This window comes from Notolepis coatsorum (genome assembly GCF_963971535.1).
Source record: "Notolepis coatsorum genome assembly, chromosome: 1".
Taxonomy (NCBI): Eukaryota; Metazoa; Chordata; class Actinopteri; order Aulopiformes; family Paralepididae; genus Notolepis; species Notolepis coatsorum.
The window spans coordinates 173,361,871-173,371,870 of record NC_140165.1 but is presented as its reverse complement, the minus strand read 5'-3'; the positions used below and the strand labels follow the sequence as shown (position 1 = coordinate 173,371,870).

The window sequence follows — 10,000 nt, the reverse complement described above, 5'->3', positions numbered from 1 at the left end:
CAACACGGAGGACCATAGAGCCTGCGTACGCACGTGTGATGAATGCCGACTTCCCTGTGCGTACGCTAGTTCTACATTCCGTGCTTACGTGTGGAAGTAGGTCAAGTTCAAAGTCCACGTTGATGCATGAGGGCCCAGGTGTTTAATCAAAGATCCCCACTTTCTAGTCTTGCACAAGGACCAATCAGCATGGGTATGGGCGGGTTCGTTTTCCATTGATGCGGATTTGATTGGCTGTTTCTAAATAAAGTTTGGCCGCAGGATTAATAACGTTAACGTTAGTTTGGCCAGAGAAACAAATATACTAATTAAAATAGTTGGACCTGCGAGATTTGTACTTTGTACTTTGTAGGTCTGCATTTTAAACGTAAGGAGTAAAAAGTAAGTATTTTTTGTCTGAAATGTAATTGAGTAAAAGTACAAGTATACAAACCTAATAATACTAGAGTAAAGTACAAATCCCCAAAAACAGTACTTAAGTATTGTAACGAAGTACAATTACTCAAGTACTTTACACCCCTGCATACGTGCTTTAGTTATACGATGTTATTATCCAGAAATGGGAGAGAAACACGCCCTGCAGCTAAACACACACTGGGGGAATTATGTACCAAACTGTACCGAACCTCAAGATGGCGCTGTTTGGCTGCCTCTCTGTGGGCTCGAGTAAGGCTGCTGCACGATTCTTGCTCAAATGTGTATCACGATTATTCTCTCTAAGAATTGAGATCACGATTCTCTCACACGATTCTTATTTTTTCAATAAAATCATTTATTGCACTCTTTCTTAAACTTAAACATAACATATATCAAAGTGCTTGACTTAAACTTAAACATAACATATATCAAAGTGCTTGACTTAAACTTAAACATAACATAAATGAAAGTGATTGACTTAAACTTAAACGTCTCTTTTGTAACATACAAAATAAGTCATCAGAAGTAAAAAGTTAAAAAGAAATTTTAATAAAAGAATATCGTCATAATTTACAAATGAGATTGCATAGGTCTATGAATCGAGATTGTGATATTTTTTCAATTAATCGTGCAGCCCTAGTCCAGATTGTGCTTATTTTGGTTAAATTGTATAGTTGTACTCGTTTTCTCTGCACCAACTGCTAGTGCGGTTAATATATATATATGACCGTCGAACACTTTTTAACACTGGACTACAGTCTGGACTGCTCTCTCTCTTGTTGACCCACACTGGACTACAGTTCCCTGACCGTCTGGACTGCTGTCTCTCTCTCTTGTTGACGCACACTGGACTACAGTTCCCTGACCGTCTGGACTGCTGTCTCTCTCTCTTGTTGACGCACACTGGACTACAGTTCCCTGACCGTCTGGACTGCTGTCTCTCTCTCTTGTTGACGCACACTGGACTACAGTTCCCTGACCGTCTGGACTGCTGTCTCTCTCTCTTGTTGACGCACACTGGACTACAGTTCCCTGACCGTCTGGACTGCTGTCTCACTCTCTTGTTGACGCACACTGGACTACAGTTCCCTGACCGTCTGGACTGCTGTCTCTCTCTCTTGTTGACGCACACTGGACTACAGTTCCCTGACCGTCTGGACTGCTGTCTGTCTCTCTTGTTGACCCACACTGGACTACAGTTCCCTGACCGTCTGGACTGCTGTCTCTCTCTCTTGTTGACGCACACTGGACTACAGTTCCCTGACCGTCTGGACTGCTGTCTCTCTTGTTGACGCACACTGGACTACAGTTCCCTGACCGTCTGGACTGCTGTCTCTCTCTCTTGTTGACTCACACTGGACTACAGTTCCCTGACCGTCTGGACTGCTGTCTCTCTTGTTGACCCACACTGGACTACAGTTCCCTGACCGTCTGGACTGCTGTCTCTCTCTCTTGTTGACGCACACTGGACTACAGTTCCCTGACCGTCTGGACTGCTGTCTCTCTCTCTTGTTGACGCACACTGGACTACAGTTCCCTGACCGTCTGGACTGCTGTCTCTCTTGTTGACCCACACTGGACTACAGTTCCCTGACCGTCTGGACTGCTGTCTCTCTCTCTTGTTGACGCACACTGGACTACAGTTCCCTGACCGTCTGGACTGCTGTCTCTCTTGTTGACGCACACTGGACTACAGTTCCCTGACCGTCTGGACTGCTGTCTCTCTCTCTTGTTGACTCACACTGGACTACAGTTCCCTGACCGTCTGGACTGCTCTCTCTCTTGTTGACCCACACTGGACTACAGTTCCCTGACCGTCTGGACTGCTGTCTCTCTCTCTTGTTGACTCACACTGGACTACAGTTCCCTGACCGTCTGGACTGCTGTCTCTCTCTCTTGTTGACGCACACTGGACTACAGTTCCCTGACCGTCTGGACTGCTGTCTCTCTTGTTGACGCACACTGGACTACAGTTCCCTGACCGTCTGGACTGCTGTCTCTCTCTCTTGTTGACGCACACTGGACTACAGTTCCCTGACCGTCTGGACTGCTGTCTCTCTTGTTGACGCACACTGGACTACAGTTCCCTGACCGTCTGGACTGCTGTCTCTCTCTCTTGTTGACGCACACTGGACTACAGTTCCCTGACCGTCTGGACTGCTGTCTCTCTTGTTGACGCACACTGGACTACAGTTCCCTGACCGTCTGGACTGCTGTCTCTCTCTCTTGTTGACGCACACTGGACTACAGTTCCCTGACCGTCTGGACTGCACTCTCGACCGGCTTGTTGATGCACACTGGTTTGCAGACATTCTCAGGTTGAACGCCGTGGAGGACATGTTTCATGGTTAACAACATCACTGGTGTGATCCAGGGAGCATGAGGAGTCTTATCGGACAACACTGCTCGGCCAACCTGGAGGATACAGTATATCCGTCAAGAGTCGTCCATTCTCCACCCCGAGAGAATTCACAGCGGTCATCCTAATCGGAGTTTACATCAAGTCAACACTGGGGTAGCACGTTCAGCGCTCCACGACAAGATAAACAAACTCCAAACAGCTAACGTGTTTCAGCGCTCCGCGACAAGATAAACAAACTCCAAACAGCTAACGTGTTTCAGCGCTCCGCAACAAGATAAACAAACTCCAAACAGCTACAGTAACGTGTTTCAGCGCTCCGCGACAAGATAAACAAACTCCAAACAGCTAACGTGTTTCAGCGCTCCGCGACAAGATAAACAAACTCCAAACAGCTAACGCGTTTCAGCGCTCCACGACAAGATAAACAAACTCCAAACAGCTAACGTGTTTCAGCGCTCCGCGACAAGATAAACAAACTCCAAACAGCTAACGTGTTTCAGCGCTCCACGACAAGATAAACAAACTCCAAACAGCTAACGTGTTTCAGCGCTCCGCGACAAGATAAACAAACTCCAAACAGCTAACGTGTTTCAGCGCTCCGCGACAAGATAAACAAACTCCAAACAGCTAACGCGTTTCAGCGCTCCGCGACAAGATAAACAAACTCCAAACAGCTAACGCGTTTCAGCGCTCCGCGACAAGATAAACAAACTCCAAACAGCTAACGCGTTTCAGCGCTCCACGACAAGATAAACAAACTCCAAACAGCAAACGTGGTTCAGCGCTCCGCGACAAGATAAACAAACTCCAAACAGCTAACGTGTTTCAGCGCTCCGCGACAAGATAAACAAACTCCAAACAGCTAACGTGTTTCAGCGCTCCGCGACAAGATAAACAAACTCCAAACAGCAAACGTGGTTCAGCGCTCCGCGACAAGATAAACAAACTCCAAACAGCTAACGTGTTTCAGCGCTCCGCGACAAGATAAACAAACTCCAAACAGCTAACGTGTTTCAGCGCTCCACGACAAGATAAACAAACTCCAAACAGCTAACGTGTTTCAGCGCTCCACGACAAGATAAACAAACTCCAAACAGCTAACGTGTTTCAGCGCTCCACGACAAGATAAACAAACTCCAAACAGCTAACGTGTTTCAGCGCTCCGCGACAAGATAAACAAACTCCAAACAGCTAATGTGTTCCAGCGCTCCACGACAAGATAAACAAACTCCAAACAGCTAACGTGTTTCAGCGCTCCACGACAAGATAAACAAACTCCAAACAGCTAACGTAGAGGCTGGGGACTTTAACTACTTCACCTCTTAGGCATCGGGCAAATAGTTTTTTCCGATTGCATACCCTAACTAATTTGTGATTTATTATACTTTATACTTTATACTGTATAAAGGTTTTGTTGCATTCTGTGATATGTCTGTCTCAACCGTCCCCTTCCGTCCCGCAGGTGTCCGGCTACTCCTTGACGGTCAGCGCGCGGGACAGCGGCCTGCCCTCCATGTCCTCCACCGTCACGGTCAACATCGACGTCTCCGACATCAACGACAACCCGCCCACCTTCTCTCCGGCCAACCTCACCTCCGTCATACAGGTCAGTCAAAATAAATACCACGATTCAGGGCTCTGCCCGCCAACGTTGAGATTGTTTGCATTAACATATACATAATGCACAGTCGCATCAGAAAACATAAATATATTGTACGCCCCAGTGGCGAACCATGTAACGCGCTGAGTCGCAACACGGCCGACCCGGGTTTGATTCCCGGACCCGCCGTCCTTTGTCGAATGTCTCCCCCCCGCTCTGTCTCCCGTTCTTCCTCTCTCTCTCTTCTCTACCGGACTGCCCGGTAGAACAAAGCAATAAATGCTAAAAAAATAAATCTTTAAAAAAAGAAAACATAAATATATATTATTATTTTATATCATGCTTTTAAGTACTGTGGTTTTAATGTAGTTGATGTTTTTTATAGTGTTTTTTCTTACTGTAGTTTTAACTCATTCTGCGCCACCGGTCGGGGCGCCAGAGGGCGCTATTACGCCAGCACTGTAAGTCAATGGGGCGCTTTGTTCACTTGCGAGTGCTTAAAAATATATCTTATATTATATCTATGGGTCTAATACACCCGTCGATTGTCAGTGAGTTGCTTCCAGTCAACATGTACAAAACGGATTGTTTTTTCATCCATTTCCGTTTTATACCGTTTTGAATATGAATATAGTTTTGGTGATTCTTAGTAATCCCAGGAAAAGACGCGATAATAGCCCTTTAGTGGAATACACTAAACACGTGGTCATGTTTCGCCTGATTGTCTAATCTTCCTGAAATCAACGCTAGATCATCGTTATTATCCTTCCTCATGCAAGAATGAAAAGGGCCTCGTAGCGCGGCGCTCCCCCCCCCCCCCCCCCCCCCCACCTCCTGCACTCAACGGCACACAGACACACACAGACACACAGACAGCCACGATCAGGGTAGAAAGAAATATCAGATCAACGCAAGATTTTTTATATAGAGTCCTTACCTGGTGTCTGATGTAATGCAAAAGAAATAATCTAATTATCTGATTGCCATTCCAAATACTGCTCGTGGAGGTCCGTCCCACATTACCGAGCGTTACACACGAACGGGCGGGCGGGGTTACTGTTCCATGCCATCATTGTATAGGCCTACTTCGCCTGAGTATTTAAACCCTGCCCGCACGGCTTAGATCGGCCCTGAAAAGAAACTACACCATTTCTAATAGAGTGCAATACCTGCTGGAAGGCGTAGGCGGCGGTATTTGCCCTATTGCGAGATCAGACCCATTCCCAATGATAACATCAGGCTGGATGGATGAAAATGAATGCATATAGCTAATAAAAGAAATAACGATTAAAACCCGACTTTTCTCGTGATTGGCGCTGAACGGTTGGCGAGTTAACCCGACTTTTTCCGTGATTGGTGCAGAATGAGTTAACACATTCGCGGCCACTTGGATCCGTCTAATAAAGCTCTTAACGGCCAGCCTTTCAAAACAGACTTGCATAGTCCGTGAGGCTGTTTGTAGAGCTAAAGCTATACTTTATATTATTTCTATCTGTCCATTCTCATTGTCAATTGAGACCATAAACCGTCCCTTCAAAATGGCTTAAAGAAAAAAAAATCATCAATACGTTCCCATTTTATAGCGTCTTGAATATAAGCGTTATAAGGGATTTGGGCTGGTATATTTCCTGGAAGGCGAGATACAGGCCGTAAAGCTTTTAACGTTAAATCGAATGGCATTTCGGCTATACAGAAGCTACAGTTAAAAATCTAACTGCATATGATCGGTATGATCGTCCACCATGAATGCATGAAAAATTGACGTCAAATCGATCTTACCTGTGGCCGGTTGGATCCCCAAAAGGATTTCCCAGTTATCGATCGCCATCTGGTATATCCATATGTCCATTGGCTGATCATATATTCCTTTACTAAATCCGCGTCCCGAAACGTATTACAAGCTACAGGCTACAGGCATAGATTAATGTTAGCAGAAACCTACATTGGAGATCCAGAAAAATCAAGATAACTTCTGCCACAGGGAACACTGCATTATCGCAATAGCGCCCCTACGAGGATCTGGCCGGTAATGCACTTTTTCGAATTCAAAGAGGAGGGTAGATCTGCAGTGCCGCTCTGTGACATTGAGTAGGTTATTAAAATGGAGTAAAAGCCAAAACAACATTGCCACGGACATGTCCGTGGTTGGTCCTTTAAGCATGGCGCCGAAACACGGACTTATCTATACGGAGTGTCTATGTATTGTGACTGTATGTTTGTCTTTTAAACTACACAAATGAAGTTCCGAAAGGAAAATAAAGTATTTTGAAGTTGAAGTTAAAATAAAGTACTAATTGACCACAGGAAAAAAGGTACATAATGTACATTATGTTATAGCCATAAGTAATATATTTACATATTGTATCTGCAAAAGTCCAAAACAAACTTCCGCAATCAGGAATTGAACCAACAATCATTGCAGTCACAAGATAAGTGCTCTCACCACTATCTAACTATGATTATAGTTAGAATTAAAGTTAGTTTTGACATTCACTTAACAGTTAAGCTCCTGCCTACCACCGCAGAGACACTGGTATCGAATCCAGCTCTCAGCGGTACCTCCGGCTTGGTCGGTCGTCCATACTGACACAATTGGCAGTGTCAGTGGGTGGGAAGCCGGTGGGGTGTGTATCCTGGTCGTTGTAAACAGCAACACCTACAGGTCGGTCAGGGCGCCTGCTCAGCGAGGAAGGGAACTAGGGGGAGGTAGTGTGAGCCTCCCACGCGTTACGCTCCCCCAGTGAGAGTCCTTGCTGTCGGGTGAAAAGAAGTGGCTGGCTGACTCCATATGTATCGGAGGAGGCATGTGGTAGACTTCAACCCTCCCTAGACCGGCAAGTGGGGGGAGAGTGTGCACAACGACCAGTAAGGGAATTGGCATAACGACTAAATTGGGATGGGAGCAAAATACAGAAAAAAGGGGGAGAAAAAGTAGATAAAAAAGTGTGCAGTCCTAAACTGTATGAGGTCAGATGTAAACCTGTGGGACACTTGCAAGGTATATTGTAGGTACTGTGTAGGTACAGTACTGTGTCTATATATAGACTTGGCTAACGGTTGTTGTGGTTATCCCACCCCAGGAGAATAAGCCAATCGGCACTAGCATTGTGCAGCTGTCCGTCATCGACCAAGACTCCTCCCACAACGGCCCACCTTTCGACTTCCACATCCAATCAGGAAACGAGGGTGGCGAGTTTATACTGGAGAAAGATGGGACCCTGGTAGCCAATCAGGTCTTTAGGAGAGACCTGGCTACTGAATATGTCATTCTGATCCAGGTAAGAAAAACACGTTTTAATAACTTCTCTGATGATAGTGTTAGGGTTAGAGTATAGGTGTTACTCTCTCATCCCTCTCCTCTCCTCTCCTCTCCTCTCCTCTCCTCTCCTCTCCTCTCCTCTCCTCTCCTCTCCTCTCCTCTCCTCTCCTCTCCTCTCCTCTCCTCTCCTCTCCTCTCCTCTCCTCTCCTCCTCTCCTCTCCTCTCCTCTCCTCTCCTCTCACTCCTCTCCTCTCCTCTCCTCTCCTCTCCTCTCACTCCTCTCCTCTCCTCATCTCCTCTCCTCTCACTCCTCTCACTCCTCTCACTCCTCTCCTCTCCTCCTCTCCTCTCCTCTCCTCTCCTCTCTCTCCTCTCCTCTCCTCTCCTCTCCTCTCCTCTCCTCTCCTCTCTCCACTCCTCTCCTCTCCTCTCCTCTCCATTCCTCTACTCTCCTCTCCTCCTCCCCCCTCCCTCTCTATCCTCTCTTATCTCTCCTCTCCACTCTCCTCTCTTGTCTCCTCTCCTCTTCTCTCTCCCCTCTCCTCTCTCCTCCTCTATCCACTCTTGTCTCCCCTCCTCTCTCATCCTCTCTCTCCCCTCTCCTCTCCACTCATCTCCTCTCCTCTCTCGTCTCTCTTCCTCTCTCCTCCTATCTCCCCTCTCCTCTCTGTCAAGGACAACGATGTAAATAAGTTATTTCGTTCCTATCCTTGACAAAAGCATGTATGTGAATAATGATCTGTATATGTTTTGTTGTTGTAAAATAAATATCATACCATACCATACTCCTCATCTCTCTCCACTATTCCCTCCTCTCCTCTCCTCTCCTCTCTCCCATCTCTCCTCTCTCTCCTTTCTCCCCTCCCCTCTCTCTCTCCTCTCTCTCTCCTCTCCCCTCCTCTCTCCTCACCCCTCCCCCCTCCTCTCTCTCCTCCCCCCTCCTCTCTCTCCTCTCTCCTCTCCCATCCTCTCTCCTCTCTCTCCTCTCCCCTCCTCTCTCCTCTCTCTCCTCTCCCCCCTCCTCTCCTCTCCTCTCTCCCCTCTCTCCTCTCTCCCCTCCCCTCTCTCTCTCCTCTCTCTCTCCTCTCCCCTCCTCTCTCCCCCCCCCTCCTCTCTCCTCTCTCTCCTCCCCCCTCCTCTCTCTCCTCTCTCCTCCCCCCTCCTCTCTCTCCTCCCCTCCTCTCTCTCTCCCCCCTCCTCTCTCTCCTCCCTCCTCCTCTCTCTCCTCTCTCCTCCCCCCTCCTCTCTGCTCTCTCCCCAGGTGAAGGACTCCGGTAAGCCCTGTCTCTCCTCCTCCTCCACCCTGACGGTGCGTGTGATCGAGGAGAGCCTTCACCGGCCCGTGGCGCTGCCCCTGGAGGTTCACATCATCACCATGGAGGACGAGTTCCCGGGCGGAGTCATCGGACAGCTGCACGCCACCGACGCCGACCCGTACGACGCGCTGACCTTCGGCCACGCCCCGCCCGCCCAGCGCAGCCTCTTCAAGATCAGCCCGCGCGACGGCAAGATCATCGCCCTGGGGGGCCTGGACGCGGGCCGCTACGCGCTCAACGCCAGCGTGAGCGACGGCCGCTTCGCCGTCCCGGTGCCCGTGAGCGTGCACGTGGAGCAGGCGTCGCCGGAGATGCTGCGCGAGGCGGTGACGGTGCGCTTCGAGAGCGTGGCGCCGCACGACTTCGTGGCGACGCACCTCAAGAGCGTCCTGAGGGTGCTGCGGCTGGCGGCCGCCTCGCAGAAGCGCGACGAGCTGCACGTGCTCAGTCTGCAGCCCGTGGGCGGCACGCGGCAGCTGGACCTGCTGGTGGCCGTGGAGACGGCCGGGGGCGGGTTCTACAAGGCGGCCTACCTGACCCAGAAGCTCAGCGCGTCGCGCCGGCAGCTGGAGGAGGTGCTGCGGGTGTCGGCCATCTTGGATAAGAACTGCTCGGGGCTGGAGTGTCGCGGGGCGCAGTGTGAGCAGAGCATCCTGCTGGACTCCCACAGCCTGGTGGCCTACAGCACCCCGCGCATCAGCTTCGTGTCGCCGCGCTTCCTGAGGACCACACGCTGCACCTGCTCCGGTGAGGAGAGGGTTAACTTAACTAACTAACCCTAACCCACCTGCTCCGGTGAGGAGAGGGTTAACTTAACTACCTAACCCTAACCCTCCTGCTCCGGTGAGGAGAGGGTTAACTTAACTACCTAACCCTAACCCTCCTGCTCCGGTGAGGAGAGGGTTAACTTAACTACCTAACCCTAACCCTCCTGCTCCGGTGAGGAGAGGGTTAACTTAACTACCTAACCCTAACCCTCCTGCTCCGGTGAGGAGAGGGTTAACTTAACTACCTAACCCTAACCCTCCTGCTCCGGTGAGGAGAG

General features: G+C 49.2%; 1 protein-coding gene across 1 annotated transcript in view; it reads left to right on the top strand.

The window, feature by feature from the left end:
- LOC311223464 (protocadherin Fat 3-like) overlaps positions 1–10,000 on the top strand; it is a gene marked incomplete at both ends in the record, with an annotated part of 130,417 nt that overhangs the window by 68,356 nt on the left and 52,061 nt on the right. The window contains 3 exons of the mRNA XM_084308251.1: positions 4,242–4,385; positions 7,460–7,657; positions 8,901–9,702. Coding sequence (XP_084164377.1) covers positions 4,242–4,385; positions 7,460–7,657; positions 8,901–9,702 — 1,144 coding nt within the window. The remainder of the gene's footprint in view (positions 1–4,241; positions 4,386–7,459; positions 7,658–8,900; positions 9,703–10,000) is intronic.